General features: G+C 41.1%; 2 protein-coding genes across 3 annotated transcripts; one reads left to right on the forward strand and one right to left on the reverse strand.

Annotated features, from left to right (window-relative positions):
• Positions 1-1,402: 1,402 nt before the first annotated feature.
• LOC142964350 (uncharacterized) lies at positions 1,403-10,854 on the reverse strand. Of its 2 annotated transcripts, none has more exons than XM_076104636.1 (23): positions 10,404-10,854; positions 10,222-10,282; positions 9,653-9,798; positions 9,125-9,294; positions 8,906-9,015; positions 8,509-8,827; positions 8,350-8,408; positions 7,887-7,997; positions 7,677-7,758; positions 7,366-7,485; positions 6,880-6,978; positions 6,591-6,797; positions 6,312-6,480; positions 5,802-5,954; positions 5,438-5,550; positions 4,708-4,866; positions 4,019-4,111; positions 3,634-3,756; positions 3,089-3,216; positions 2,779-2,841; positions 2,501-2,568; positions 1,921-2,081; positions 1,403-1,512 (listed from the first exon to the last, which is right to left on the reverse strand). In XM_076104636.1, exons 1-22 carry the CDS (start codon positions 10,516-10,518, stop codon positions 1,966-1,968), a joined length of 2,784 nt encoding a protein of 927 aa, XP_075960751.1. In that variant the 5' UTR covers positions 10,519-10,854; the 3' UTR covers positions 1,403-1,512; positions 1,921-1,965. The 2 variants fall into 2 exon arrangements, with proteins under 2 accessions (XP_075960751.1, XP_075960752.1); XM_076104637.1 differs by having other exon boundaries at positions 3,089-3,213; positions 10,404-10,853.
• A 47-nt stretch (positions 10,855-10,901) lies between these two features.
• Positions 10,902-15,260, forward strand: LOC142964351 (cyclin-G2-like). The gene is made up of 8 exons (XM_076104638.1): positions 10,902-11,088; positions 11,522-11,645; positions 11,762-11,899; positions 12,034-12,284; positions 12,425-12,503; positions 12,598-12,696; positions 13,359-13,561; positions 14,415-15,260. Exons 2-8 carry the CDS (start codon positions 11,523-11,525, stop codon positions 14,524-14,526), a joined length of 1,005 nt encoding a protein of 334 aa, XP_075960753.1. The 5' UTR covers positions 10,902-11,088; position 11,522; the 3' UTR covers positions 14,527-15,260.
• Positions 15,261-15,294: the final 34 nt, after the last annotated feature.

Raw genomic sequence — 15,294 nt, forward strand, 5'->3', positions numbered from 1 at the left:
GTGCGCCTCGATGACTTCAGTGATTGCTCGTCAGTCTTATCCGGAGACAAGGGAGGTGTCACACCGGTTATCTTCCATGACGCTCCAAACCGCAACTCCGCTAACTCCGGTCAAAAGCCTAGGAAATGCATTTCTAAAGAACATGCTTGCTTTTCAAAGCAGATGATCCAAAAGCAGATTCGTAGAGAATACGTGGCCGCTGTGGAGAAGAAACTCAAACAGCATCCTCTGGCTATGTTCCCGCACTATGAGGATCACATGACCCCAGATGTAAGTGGAGATGACAGCAGTCTGGACTACCAAGCTGCTGTGTGTCAGAACAATGAGGCCAGTAGTAAATGTTAAGAGTTTATCCTGTGTTAAATCATATTTAAATGGTGTCTTTGCTTCTCCACAGTTATTTGATGAGGTGGTATCTGTTTTGGACCCAGACATGAGCGTAAACATCGCCTCTGCACTTCCTACGCCTACAGGAGGCCATGTGGAGGAGGAAAATGACGAAAACTACACAGAGCCAAGTAAGAAGTGAAAAGAGCAAAACACAGAAATTCAGCTGATAAAATGCAAGTAAACTGATGTGTAGTATTAATATAATCTAAAATGATGATACAATGGAATTATGTTTGACCCTTGCAGGACAAAGAGACCAATGTTAGCGAATCTGCAATACTGGGCCTTCAAGACACTTCATCCCCATCTTTCCCCATCGAAGTGGAAGACGCAAACAATTTCTCAGGTCAAGAATGAACTCCTGTCACAGCCACAAACAGACAGGACAGTTTCAAAAGTCTTACAAAAAGAGGAAAGTACACAAAAACCACAAAGAGTAGAAAACCATTTTTGATGGCTTCTGATTATAAAAATCCGAGAACACATACAGTAAAGACCCACGCAACAGGTCTTCTGCTGGAACCAGTCACATGATAAGATGAGGACTATGTGAAACAGTTGGTTTGTTGACTGAACGAGGAGCTGAAACAGATGTATGAAACCGTAGCTATGAGGAGGTATGTAATGCACAATGTACTCCGACTGCCAGGGCTAACAGGCAAGGCTATACATTTAGAAGAGGGATTTCAACAGACCCGTAGGGGTTTCACAGCATTTGTATATAGGAAATGCTCTTTAAAACCACACAGTAAAAAAGAAGCAAAAGGAGAAGTGTCCTAAATATGCTTGTTTCGGTATACAAGGAAACATTAAGGACTCTTAAGTTCTGTGTGTAAGCAGAGGTTTAATGGGTGCTTAATATAGATGCTGCAGTATTGTTAACTATTCTTACATATTTGTATCACGCTTGTTATACTGTTTTGTGTGTACCGTCACATATTAAAATACATGAAACAGATTTCTTTTAATTTGGTATGATTACTGGTGTGAAATAACAACTCAAACACATTAATAAAAATAAAAAACTTTATTTAAACAATGAATTACAAAGCGACACATGATTGGGGATTTCATTCTTTGACAACTTCATCTGGGGAGCCTTCAAAATAGAAAAGGAGCTTTCTGAAAGACAAAAAATGGGTTATAAAGGAATCAATGATGATCAATCAAATACATTTACACAATTTGGTGAAAAGTCTGTGAAGCCTGTGAGCTGCTGAAGGACAATAGTAACTTTACTACTATTGCTGAAATGGATTTTGTTGCCTCATTACATCCTGACACACCAAGCGTGTGCACTGTGACATCTTATGCTGAGCTACAGTTGATGAAATCATTAATATGAGAAAATGTCTGTTTTATCATTTGATATTGATCAACTGTATTAAAGTACTGCACTTTGGTGTGAATGTTATTCAGCTTTCCCTCTTTTAATATACAGTTTGATATATAAATGATATCTTGAAGAAACACCGACCAATGACTCTGTCTCTGTGTGTGTGTATGTGACACACAATACTAACAACTTACTGATAAGAAGGGTTGGCCTCGGGAGTTAAGTGTTTAGTGTCACTATCAGGTGTTTGGGTCAGAGGTCAGAAGAGAGTAGACGGGTGACTTGCGACCCAGTGAGAGCAGCTGTGGGGAGGAAGTGAACCTCACTGCTGTCGCTGGACTTGAGAGAACGCGTCCTAGAAAAGTCAAAATGTATGTTAGAGAATTTAATATTGATGATGACAAAAAATCTATTTTCTAGAAAAGTCTATTGAATGTAAGGCTTCAACTAAGGATTACTTGAATTATTGATTAATCTGTAGATCATTTTCTAGATTCATTATTTGTTCAAACAAATGTCAGAAAATGGTGGTGACATTTTCAAATAGCTAGTTTAGCTGCTAGTTCTGCGCACCCAAAAATCCAAATGATATAAAACAGAAAAGCAGGAAATCCTCACGAGAATAGTTGCCAGATTTGCTTAAAAAATGACTTCAACAATAGGTCAATTATTAAAATAGTTGCAGATTACTTTTCTGGTGATAGACTAATCATTTAATGATGTTGTATGGCAGATGTTGGACTGCATGAAAATGACAAAGTTGTGAAAACTCACTCTCACAGAAGGATTTGTTGTTGATCACTTTTCCGTTGAGCTTAGCTGCCTTCGGGAAATGGGGCTCGCTGTACACAGTGTATGCACAAACAGACACGCATTACATCACATTGCACAGCCTGCAGCACTTTGCGGCGCCGTGCATGTTGCATGAGGGGTGAAAGGTCACGGGGAAGATGGTGTGAGCGTCTGCTAGCCTCGAGACAAGCCATGCGCAAAACATTCAAACAAACAAAAAAGAGGACACGGAGTCGGTTAGGTTTTGGCGAGCTCCCTACCTGCCGCAGGTTTTTCTTCTCAATCTGGAACCAGCTTTTACTTCTTCTGCTTTATCAGTACTTCTGTGGGTGCAGGGGGATATTCAAATATAGAGTGAGACATTAAACTTCAATTGATTCCATAACAGATATCTTAAGATAAAAAGGAGGTCAACAGCCTGTCTAGTCTTCTTATATGATGTAGTACAGTCCTCCACTCCAAATGACTTCCTGCTTTACTTAGTAGCATCACATGATTTTAAGATGTGACCTAACCTAGCCTAAGAGCGAAGCTAATCCTCGCAGTGTGTGGGAACGGAGCCAGACGTACAATGTGGTTCCGTGCACTCTCTCCGGTGCAGACCTCCTCCTGATATCTGTGTGTGGTCTGTGCTTCTCCGAAATCACTCCTCGCAGCTCCTCGACGAGAGACCTGAGCTCCCGGGCGTGGCACTCCTGCTGGAAGAGAGAGGAGAGAGAAAGACAATGCCAATGCACTGCTGTGGTGATGATAATATTATATAGTGATGGACCGATTAGTTTGAGTTTATACAGAGAAACCAGGGACAATCTCACAAATGTCTGTGACAATTAGCAACAAGATCTGTTATTCTTAAGTCAGTAAAACTGAATTAGCACTACCACAGTTTAAGAGCAAACAAATCAATCAGTGTTTTATTGCTTTGTTGAAATGATTTACAGTTTGGTGTCTCTCCTTGCCACAGGAATGTAATGCTGTGTATGTTTTTGATTTAAAAGGCATGGCAGATGTGCTGAGCTTGTGTCTGTTCAGCCAAATAAACAACGATTCACACGTGCACTTGATGGGCTGGAACCGTAGGAGATAGGCGGACTATATGGAGTTCCTGATTGTACCGTGATCTGGGTGTTGGAGACGTGCTGGGAGGAGGGTGGGGCGGTGAGTGCAGATGGGGACGGGGAGTCCAGGTCAGATGGAGCTACATTCAGAGCTGTGCGCAAATTGTGACCTTGGAGCTCCTATAGAAAAGACAAAATTGGTTGTTACTCAAGATCTGGTGTTCAGCTCCATTTAAGAATAGTAAGTACAGTAAGTAAATAGTAAGAATAAGTCAGACTAGATAAAGACAATACTATCAAACATGCATGAGGAAGAGAAGCGTAGCATAAAGCATTTAAACTAAATAAGGGTATATCCTTTACAAACATACGCAGACTGTGTGTAAGTGGATAAGCCTTATTCCTTCTTACAAAAAGACTCTTTGTCTGTAATCAGCTCTACCTTCAAGTCCAGCGCATGTCGGAGTTTCAGACGGAAAAAGTCCTGCTCCTTCAGCTGGATGAAATCCTGACAGTCCGCAAAGCTCTCCGACATCTTTGAGAAGATACAGAGAATTTGAAACAATAACACAGTGATGGACGCAAACAGAGACAGAACAGGGAGGATACGTTTCTTTATTTACATAAATATAAACCAACATGTTTGAGATAACAACTGTTAGTAATTCTCAGAAAGAAAAAGAAGTTATTAAGATATTGTAAATACTTTGGTTTTAAGGCAGTTGCTGATCATCAGCCCATTTTTAACACCTTTTCTAACTGTTTTCATCTGTATCTATTTTGGGGCATTTCGTGTATTTATTACATAGTGGACAGTATGTGAAGAGAAGGTAAAGCTGATGGTCAATGAGGGGAGAGGGAGATGAGGAATGAAATGCAACAAAACTCGCTGACCAAACACAAACCAAAAGATGTTGCAGTTCATGGTCTACACACTATAAACTCGAGGCCTCAAACACTTTGTTATTTAAAAAGATCAAGAATCTTTTTAAATAACAACTGGTGTGTACTGGTTTGACTTGAAACTTTATAAGTATTTCAGTCTGTCACAATCGCATCCATGCTTCTCTTAACACCAGATAACATTTGGTAGTAATCTAATGACTAGAAAAAAGTGTGCATAAGCATCACCTTGTGAAGGATTGCCTCCAGCTGGTCGATCCGCTCCCTCAACTGTTTATCTTTGGAGCGAAGGGCCTCCAGCTCATCGCCAAGTTGTCTCTTCTCCTCCCTGACGAAGGTGAGCTGCTGCAGCCGACGCTGGTTCTCCAGGCTCTGGTAGCGCTTCTCCTGGATAGGATGTTAAATTAAAAGCATAGGGTGGGTGAATTGGATTTTCTGTAAATGTATTGTGGTGTACTGTCTGGATGTGATATGTTGCCATTTAATGTACCTTTTTTAATAGCAGATTTCGCAAATTCAAATTATACTAATTGTTTTCTATTTTATGCTAGGATAGGGAGAGAGTCGACAGAGAAATGGAACAAATGCTGACATGTGAAAATGAGTTTGAATGTAATATTTTGACTGGGCAAAGATGTCCCAGTAGAGCAATTTTGTGTCTTCAAAATGTCCCCAAAGACTTCATTTGAGTATAATAGCGCCTAAACTTGCTTAGATAAAATCACTGCTGTTGTGTCACTCGTCACTGTTTCGTCGGAGTCAGGTGCGTATTTGGAAGATTTTCAAAATAATAAATTTCTTACAAACTCAGGCTTTTTTTTTTTGTTATCAATTACAGACATTTGGATCTCTGAACTTGCCAACAGCTGAGCTGTCAAGTCTGCTGTTTTGGCATACAGAAAATAAAGGAGCATGACGGAACAATACAAAAAACAAGTTATACAGTTACATGTTTTACCTGGTACAGCTTGTCCTTAATCTCCTCTAGATGTTGGATTTTGCCCTGCAGGGAGTCGACCTGCTCCCTCCTGGCCGTGATCTCCTTCTGCATGTCCAAGGCTACCTGGAGGCCTGAGACAATCCCACAAGACAAAACGACAGAGAGTTTGAAGAAGAGCAAGGAGGTGATATAGCGAGAAAGAACATCATGCACATAATATATCAGAATACCATTGTAAATCCCAGAGGTTTAGTCTTGGACAGGCTTTGTACATATTCGGGACATACTGTATGTTCATGGTCACACATATCAGGTTATATCTGTTTCTTTGTACATCAGATGTTAAATTAAGTGTCAGTTTAAATAATGTCATGAATCTAACCGTGTCCGTCAGCTCCTTCCAGGGTCCTCAGGGTGCACCTGACCTGGTCTAGCTCGTCATGGGCGTTCCTGAGTTGACTCTGGAGCTTCAGCACCGCACCCTTGCGCTCCTCGTTCGTGCAGCTGTGGAGCCGCTGCAGCTCCTCGTGCTCCTCTGAAATCGCGCCCGCACAAACACATGCATTGTGAAGCGCACTTTAACGCACACAGCGATGGAAGGGCTTGGTTGACAGTGAAAACATACCGAACATGGTTCTCTGTTTTCTTAACACAGCAGGACAAGAAGATCATTTGATTTGGCAAAGAAACTGTGAGAGCTGATCTCTTTCTAGAAACAGCCCTGAGTAATTTCTGGTGAATGAAAAGTCTGCTGTCCAGAGGTAACATGCGATATGGTAAAAGTCCACATGGAATACGTTATTGTGTGGGTATTAATTAAGTAAAGCCTCATGTTTATATGATGGATATCGGTCTGACATGTGGTGATACACATCAGTAAAGCTCAACTCACTAGTGAGGGTGAGTAACTGCAAGCGCTGGATGTCCAGCTGGATGGTGAGCTGCCGTTTCTCCAGAGTTTCCTCCTGGACACGCACACTTTGTTCAGCCACAGAGGCCTGTAGCTGCAGCGTATCCTGCTCTGCAGCAGCCAGGTCTGACTTGTGCCGGTCTAACTCAGCCTAATCAGCATATGGCGCGAGAGGAAGGAAGAGAGACAAAGAGTATGAGCTTAATGATGATGGAGTAGGGGTATGAAAGTCAATAAGTAATAAATAAAATTGCTCCTGACCCTGAGCTGCTGAATCTCCAGCTTGTGCTGGTTTAGCTGGTTGCTGAGAAGGCTGTTCTCCCGGTGAAAGTCGTCGATGGTGCTGTTGTGCATCTGTATGCTGCTCTCTATCGTGTTCTCTCGGTCATCCAGCTTAAGCCTCAGTGTCTCTCCTTCTGCACGCAGGGTCTGGCATCGGCTTTGGGCCTCTTCCAGCCTGGCGAGATGCTGGAAAAGTCAGTTAAGTACAATGAGCTATCAAAATGGTTCCCGGATAACGGTTTATATATAATTTCCTCATGAACATTACGTGCTGGGCTTCATGCTGCCGGAGCTGGAGTTCCTTCTTCTTCTCCTCCAGGAGTTCCCGGTATTTCTCCCCCTCCCGGGCCCTCTGCTCCAGCAGGGCCTGTAGGCAATTTCCACATCAGGGTTAGGAGATAAAAACTGCCTACTGACAATACGTTTATCCATAACTAATGGAATGAAATGTATACCAATGTGTTCAGCATCAGTAATTGCAATGAAATAGGCAATAACCCTCCTCGTTGACTCGTCCCACCGGTGTATTATGCTGTTCTACCAGCAGATTACACACCTCCACTTGTTCTCTGTGCTCCATCTTAACACACAGAACTTAAGTATCATTTTAATTACTTCATATAAAGTCAACCTGACACGTCAGTTTCCACTTCAAGGAGTGTGCTTTAATACAAACATGCATATATGAGGACTTTGGGGATGATAACAAGTAGACAGAATGCTGGTTTGGACATTCATGGTTTTGCTGCTGAACCTTGAAGTGGCCGAGCTGGGACTGAAGCTCCTCTGCCTGTTGAAGAGATCGCTGTTTCCCTCTTTGGGCATCCACCAGCTGGGACTCAGACTGAGTGAGCTGCTGCTCCAGACAACAAACCTACAACGTCACAAATCAAATCCAACTTCATTTTAGTTTATATTCTGATAGACGAGGCATTGTGTTTGTCTACGCTGGTGTTATTGGTGTATACATCTAGTGAACGGTTGGTTAATATTGACATTTAGCAGCCTCAGTATCTCATTGCTCACATTATATTGTCCATAGTGTTGTTGTACACGCTTCCTTACCGTATCTGTATGGCTGCAGAGAGTCGACTCCAGCTCACTGACCTGACACCGATGCAGTAATGTCTGTCTCTCTGCAAGTTTCCTGGGATACAAGTATACAAGTTTCTGACACATATTTAATTCATGGTCACTGATCATTTAGTAAAGTGGCCTTGGACTGAAAGCACTCTCTGATAAAACAGGCACGAAGTGAATGGAAACAACTCTTACTTCAGCAGCTCCAACTTGACACTTAAGCTGAAGCTGTTGTTTTTCGATGCGCTCAGTTTGTCAGTCAACAGCGCCATCTCCTGGCCCAGACTTTCCATCAGGTCTTCCATTCTAGAACAGATCAATACGAAGAGTGAACCCTGCTGTAGTAGACATAATATACCTGTGATATACAATGGCAGAGCGTGGGCCGACAACCCAAACTATGTTCAATGACTATTCTCTAACTAAAGCTATGTTTACAGATTAGAAATTAACCCAACAATGTTTGTTTTCTTTCATATGTGACAAAGAAAAGCAGCCAATCCTCACATTTAAGAAGCGGGAACTTAAGAACATTTGTTTTTTTTTGCTTGAAAAGTGAAAGAAATTAAGAAAAATCTATAATCAAAACAGTTGTCATTTTTATGCCGATTGACTAAACCATTATTGGACTTATCGCTGCAGCTCTCCATTAAATCACCTTTCGTTTTGCTTATTTACTCCACCGCTTTCCTCACTCCCCAGATGTTGTGTTGACGGCTATGAAACAGAAAAATGTATCAGACATAATAAGAGGAAAAGTGTTTGTCTGTGACTACAATACACGTAATATGATCCGTAACTGACTTCTAGTACTTACTGTAAAAAGTCTCTCCTGCAGCTTCTCTGACTCGTCGTTAAAATCCTCAGTTAACTTAGCAGCAGGTGACAGCTGTCTTGAAGTAGTGGCGTTGTTTGGCCTGGTGATGGCGTTGTCTCCACATTGTGTCTCTTGAGATAACAGCGAGTACATCTCTTTTACATCTCGTTCCAATGTCTCTACTTTCCTGTGAAATGCCAACGCCTCATCCTGCGTCTCCTGCAGCTTCTGGTCCTCGGCCCTTTTGATGTTTTGGAGCTCCTCCAACATGAACAGCATCTTTTCCATCTGACCAACGTGTGTCCTTGAATCCTTCAATCTACAAATAAAAAGATCTGTGGGTCAAAGAGATTTAAAACACTTATTTACAGGAGTAACATTTCATCAGTGTCTTCACCTGAGGTTGGACAGGACGGCCTTCTCCTCGCGGACTTTGTGCAACTTAGCCTGCAGGTTCACGATGGCTTTGTTAAAACTGAATGTCTCTTGTTCAGGTTGATCCCGTGTCTGTGTTTGAGAGGGTAAAATAATACATTACATAGAGAAAGCATTACCAATTGAGGATTTCAGACAGCATCAAACTAACAAGATTCAAGGCTGGAAAGAAAGTATGAACCTTGTTGAGCTGCAAGTCAGACAGCTGTTGAATACAGTCATCTATTGCAGTTCCCAACACCTCGTTTCCAGGAGAGCTGATATCCCCTTGGTTTAAATGATCCAGATCACAGACCAGGGGCTCTAGCTGCTGGTGGGCTGAAGGAATAGCGGAATCCCCAGGTGAATCATCTGCCAAAAGAGCAAAGAAGGTTTAAAATACACACAGTGTATGTTGTCAAAGATAAGGTTTGGTGAAACATGCATCTTTGCAGCACTTACATGGGTTGAGCTTTTGCTAATGTTGAATTATTTTTTAAATACTTTGCTTTCCAGTGTTTTTTCACTACCCATCTGTATATCTAGTCAGGTGATTTAGGTTTTAGAATAAGCTTCGGCTTTGGTCATTGTATCATAACGTGGGTGGTATCACCACTTAGGGTGCTTTTCAGTAATTGTATCAAAAAGTAGGTGTTGTGAAAAATGAATAATCCCTACTGAACACGTTATTTTTGTCATCTCGCTGCTGCGTGACGCTGCTTGTACTCACAATAGTTACTGTGGTTGAGACAGCTTTGTCCAGGTGAGCTGTGGATGCCGTATGTGCAGCCAAACCTCTCCAAGGTTATTTTGGTTGCGTTTTCCACCTCTTCTTGAAGCCTCTGTGTTTCCTTGGTGCGCCTGTCAAGCTCCTCGCTATAACAAAGGACGAAGAAAAAGAAATTAGGAGGGATGGAGAGCCATAGCCATAGTGATGCCATAGACATAGTGCTGTCTATTTCCAGATGTGAAACTACATTTGAAGTATGTCCAATACTTCAAATGTAGAGATCAGGTCAGTAGCTGTTGACATTATTTGGTTCGTTTCGACCAGGTTGTATTTTGATCATATTGTTTATTGTGTGCAACATGTTTTGCGTCTGTTTTTTTTATAACTTAGGACGGTTTTATGTTGTCCCTTTGATTGCCATTTTTTAAATCAAATCAAAATAAATCTTGAACTAAAGCAGTGGCTGCTGATGAGCTGGGAGTTGGTGGTTGAGCTGAAATATCAAATGAGCAAATGGCTGCAATGCATTTGGTATTTGCTAAACATATTGCATGAAGAGTTGTTCATACCTCAATTCATCTAGAGTCAGGCTGTTAAATCTCAGCCTTGGAGAGGCGCCATCATGGGTCTCTGTAAAGAACAAGTTGAACAAATGACTTGAAGAGCTGAACAATTCAATAACAGTAGTTTAAATCTAACAGAGATTCCCCTCTGCCTTAATCTAGCGGTAGTTAGCTTCACTGTAACCTACCCGTAGTTCCTGCTCGTGTTAGTTTTCTATGGTTCGGTGGAGATTCAAATTTCAAAACTTTATTGCTGGAAGGCTGAATACTGTGAGGACCGGAGGGCTGAACGTCCGATGACATATCTGTTCACATCCGTAACCTAACCTATTAGTTAAGTTCAAGCTATACCTCCTCGAAGCTAACATCAACAGCTAGCATTAGCCAATGAATTGCCGTTGATGATAAAGTTCTATCACCATGGAAACAGCATCGTTGGCTACTTCCTAGCTAGCGTTATGCTAATCAATAATTCGATGTAACTCGGTGCTAATGCGTAACATAGTTAACATTGTTTGACTGCGGAGGTTAGTGAGGTATTTTGTTTAGTAAAGCTGATGTTGAAATGACCGCAAAAGTAACGTTAGCGCCGACACTTTGAAATATTCCGCCAACATCCGCTTTCCTTCCCGATCAGTTCATGACGCAACCACACGACGCGGAGGCGTTTTCCCGTGGTGCATGATGGTCATTGTAGTTTACGGTTGTTTGTTTATTCAGGGCGGACCCTCTCTTTTCAGCAGGGATCAAGGGTCTTGTTTTTTTTAACATTTACCGACCACCATCGTACTCAAGATGGAAATGTGAAGAGCTGAAAACTGTATTTAAGTTGCAGCGCTATTATTTCCTGCACGTCGGCGGCTTCTGGGCAAAGTAAGAGGAAGGGTTGTTGATTTACGATAGCAAGCTAACGGTAGCTAAATTAATGTTAGCCAATGTTGGCATTATTTATGTTTCTGACGCCTTCAGCTTTTTTGGCATTTATGGATGTTGTAAGTTATTATTTCAAGATTCGATCAAAGTTTAATAATTCAGGCTCTTCTGAAATGTGTAATAGTGACCCAGTTATAGGTGACCTGGTCTACATTTAGCCCAAATCAATGCCAACATTGACTTTGATTGTGTGAGTGTTAATAATGTTGTACATATTATTCCCACTATTTAGTTTATTATACTTGTATAACTATGTTATAATTAGATATGGTCAGGAATGTGTTGTTTTGGGGCGGCTGGGGAGGGGGACACTATTTACATGCAGACTCTCCCTTGCATCAATGCAGATGGATTGAAATATGTTGTTTTCCAGGATGAGGATTCTTCAAGCCATTGACAGCGTGCTCCTGAAAGAGTTGAAGTCATGTCGTGCAAAAGAGTACAACTTTCTTCCCAGAGAGACTGGCCTGAGGATGATGGAGTCAGCTTCCACAGAGGTAACCCACTGAGCCACGTTTACATATCTTTGGTGTCGGTGCAGGCTTATGGGATTGCTAAAATGATATTCATTTTACCAGCGATGTCAATCTAATGTATCGTGGTATATTTTCAGAATCACAGCGGAGTGTCTGCGAAATGCAGGGACACCAGAGTGGAAGAACTGTGGGGTCTGACCAGTTTCTTTGGCTACAGCACTCAAACATTTGTTCAAGCTGTCAATTTGCTTGATAGATTCCTCGCCATTATGAAGGTAGGAATATAGTGTTGTTTCAAGTTACAACATTGGATGTTTTGCATCACCAGTAAGAAGGAAACCACAAAGACTTTGTTTGACCGTGAATCATGGGATGTGGACTCACACTCTCCCTGTTGTCCTTGTGTCAGGTGCAGCCCAAACACTTGCCCTGTATTGGAGTCTGCTGTCTTCACATTGCAGCGAAAATGGTCGAGGAAGAGAACAATGTCTCGCCCACCCACGAGCTCATTCGCATCAGCCAAAGCAAGTTCACTGTGTCCGACCTGTGTCGCATGGAGAAGATCATCTCAGAGAAGCTCAGTGTGGAGCCCGAAGCAGTGACGGCTTTAACTTTTCTTCGCCTCTACTACCCAACCTTCACGTTCCTGCCTACTGAAAGGTAAACATTTAATTGACTTGTGCGTACTCGTGTTGTTATTGCAGATGCATTGCTCCAGTTGGTATGGAGTTGGTCAAATAGATTCTGCTTTGTGAGCTTTGTACTGGCGGATCACATTAGGATTCCCTCTATATTTTAAGGGAGGAGATCCCAAGCATTGGGAGACTGGAAGCCCAGCTTAAAGCCTGCTTATGCCGACTTGTTTTCTCTAAAGCAAAAGTAAGGATTGTTCTAAGGCGACAATTTCACAGTATATTAGCATTCACACTTTAAGTCCCATGACTTACTGATATGCTACTTTTCTCGTTTACAGCCATCAGTGCTGGCACTGTCCCTCATTGCTCAGGAGTTTGAAGCCCTCCAGTCCATCAACTTGTCCAAGATTGTACAGCAATTCCAAAGACACCTAAAGGTATAAAAAGATTTTTTTTTCTCAATTCATTTATAATTTTTGCTCTGCAAAATGTCTGCATATATAGTGAAACATGGCCATCACATGTTATTAGAAGAATATCATGTGAGAAGAATGTTTTGTTTTGTCTGTCCAATAGTCTAAAACCAAAATATATACAGGTTGACTAGAAAGACTAGAAAATAGAATAGAATAAAAAAATATTTTTTATAAGCTTCAAATTAAATGTTTTGTTTCTGTCATTTGTTTGCCGTAGTGTCTGCTGTCTATATTCTTGATTAAAAAAAACATCGAGACAATTATTTCTCTGTGTTTCTCTGGACTTTTTTTGTCCACTGCTGAGAGATTCCATAATTCATTTTTTGTGGCATTATTTTAGCACCACACTATGTTTTTTAAGAAATATTGAGCAGCATTTAAGGCTCTTATGTGGCTAATATGCTTAAGTTTGTTTTTCTTACTCCTCCAATTCCATCATTTCTTAAGTCTCTCAGCTTTGTATTATAAATACTTTGAAATTGTACAATGTGGCATGTCAGTGTCACGGTCTGATCACGTGCACGTATATATAGTATGTGGAAAAACACTTGTTGATGACGGTGTAGTCAAAGACTATTTCTGTCTGCAGCCTCTCAGATGTTTCCTGTTTGTCTTCTTCCCAGATCAGCGACAGCGAGCTGCTCCACTGGAAGGAACTCGTGGCCGAATGCATGACTGAATACTGCTCAAGCGAATGTAACAAACCAGACAACAAAAAACTCGTTTGGATCGTTTCCAGGCGAACAGCCCAAAATCTTAAGGCCAATCACGTCAGTGTGCCCGGCCTGCCAACTATTCCTGAGGGCATCTGGGACGAGAGTGAGAGGTTAATAGTCCCGTTTTTTCCATTTGCTTCATGCTGAATTTCCTCTGATTGAATAAACTGTGATGTGATGATGAGATATTGAGGAACGCGGTATTTCCTGAATGCCAACAGACTCATTTTCAAGTCCTCAAATTCATGACTCAGCAAAATCACAGCTGGTAACAGTAATTAAAGACAAGAAGTTTTATTTTCGAGTTGAACTGTATCCATGAATAGTTAAGTGAGTACTGGAGTAGACAGTCTTACCAACCCAAAAGCCTTAATTTGCTAAAATCATCATTCTGTCATTTATTACCTTAGTTGATATCACTCTGAACTATGGCTGCAACTAACAATTTCTTTCTCCGTTGAGTCGTCCGTATCATCAGTCTATAAAATGTCAGCAAATAGTGCAGACGGGCCATCACAGTTCAACAGAACCCGAGTTGACGTCTTCTAATGTCTTGTTTTGAATGAACAACCTTCCAAAAGACGAAGAGATTCAGTTCATAATACAAAACAGCAAAAAAAAAAAAGCTGGAACTAGTGAAACTTGATGTTTCCTCTTGAGACATGACTTAAATATTTAATTAATCATCAAAATTGTTGTAGATTAAAGGGGATTTCCAGCAATGTTGTACTGCACAATAGCATATTTTCATGAGACCCTCCCTGTAAATAGCCACATCTTTTAAACTCTATCTTTTTGGGGGGTTTTTGTGAACATTTTTCTCCAAGCCAAAGCAGAGACAACACCAGAGTTATTGTCTCGGAGTTCACGAAATGCCTCCAGAACCACTCGTTGATTCATCGGCTACTTGTTTCAGCTCTACCCTGAAGCACTGAGTATTAATGGCCTCCTCTTCTCTCTTAGTGAGGACTCCTGTGAGGACATGAGCTGTGGAGAGGAAAGCCCGTGCGGCTCGCCAGGAAGTGACGGCGAAGGAGCCTTCTTCCCCTCCACCTTTCTCAACCGCAAAAAGTGACGTGTCGTCATTGTGCAGTAGGGACGGTTTGTCCCCTAAACTATCCGATTTAAGGTAGTCACCATGTTTCTGAGCAACTTGTCCTACCACCTTAGGTACGACAAGTGGCGGGTTTTAATCATTAAGTGCCTGTGTTGATTCAGTTTACTGTCGTTTTTTTTTTAATGTTTAAAAAGAATACATATCCTATAAATGCAAAATGGAAAATTGCAATATATTGGCAGCTTGACGGTAATGCGTCTGAATGTCTTTTTCCGAGATGTTCTCTTTGTGTTTTGTTTGTGTCCGAGCTCGGCACATTCATGGAGAATCCGTGAAGCACAAGGGATAACTTGTGGTACACTCACTGTTGAATACCATCTAACACACTACCACATCCTCCATCTTTTTTTAAACCTGTTTTTCTACTCAATATCTACATATATAAAGTATTCTGCTAGAATATATTACACATATGTACACAATATGACATCTTAGTGTGAAAATACCAGATTGTTTATGCATGGATACATTGAAATATGCGATTATGAATGGATGTCATTCATGTTTACCAAAATAAGCTTATTGTAAAAAAAAAAATATGTTTAAAAAAATGTATATAAAATGTAAAAAAGAAAGAAGGAACAAATTGTATGTTTTGTGAACTCTACATACTGTGTGTTGTATTTGGATATCATGTGGAAGATGTTGGAAGGGTCAGAAAAAATCCCTCCAAATAAAAGAAGTGCTTTTCATCCTCTTGTTTTCACTTGCTTGTGTTTTGAATTG

The sequence above is a fragment of the Anarhichas minor genome, unplaced genomic scaffold (genome assembly GCF_050575085.1).
Source record: "Anarhichas minor isolate MPS153535 unplaced genomic scaffold, ASM5057508v1 ptg000030l, whole genome shotgun sequence".
Taxonomy (NCBI): domain Eukaryota; kingdom Metazoa; phylum Chordata; class Actinopteri; order Perciformes; family Anarhichadidae; genus Anarhichas; species Anarhichas minor.

What these genes read in the sequence shown, in the direction of transcription:
- LOC142964350 (XM_076104636.1), bottom strand. Translation starts at nt 10,518, where the DNA reads ATGTCATCGGACGTTCAGCCCTCCGGTCCTCACAGTATTCAGCCTTCC. An exon ending in TCTCAACCACAGTAACTATT is followed by an intron (nt 9,295 to 9,652) that starts GTGAGTACAAGC and finishes CTCTTTTGGCAG; the next exon opens with ATGATTCACCTGGGGATTCC. An exon ending in AGAGTGCACGGAACCACATT is followed by an intron (nt 2,842 to 3,088) that starts GTACGTCTGGCT and finishes CTGCACCCACAG; the next exon opens with AAGTACTGATAAAGCAGAAG.
- LOC142964351 (XM_076104638.1), top strand. Translation starts at nt 11,523, where the DNA reads ATGAGGATTCTTCAAGCCATTGACAGCGTGCTCCTGAAAGAGTTGAAG. An exon ending in GATTCCTCGCCATTATGAAG is followed by an intron (nt 11,900 to 12,033) that starts GTAGGAATATAG and finishes TCCTTGTGTCAG; the next exon opens with GTGCAGCCCAAACACTTGCC. An exon ending in TTGTTTTCTCTAAAGCAAAA is followed by an intron (nt 12,504 to 12,597) that starts GTAAGGATTGTT and finishes TCTCGTTTACAG; the next exon opens with CCATCAGTGCTGGCACTGTC.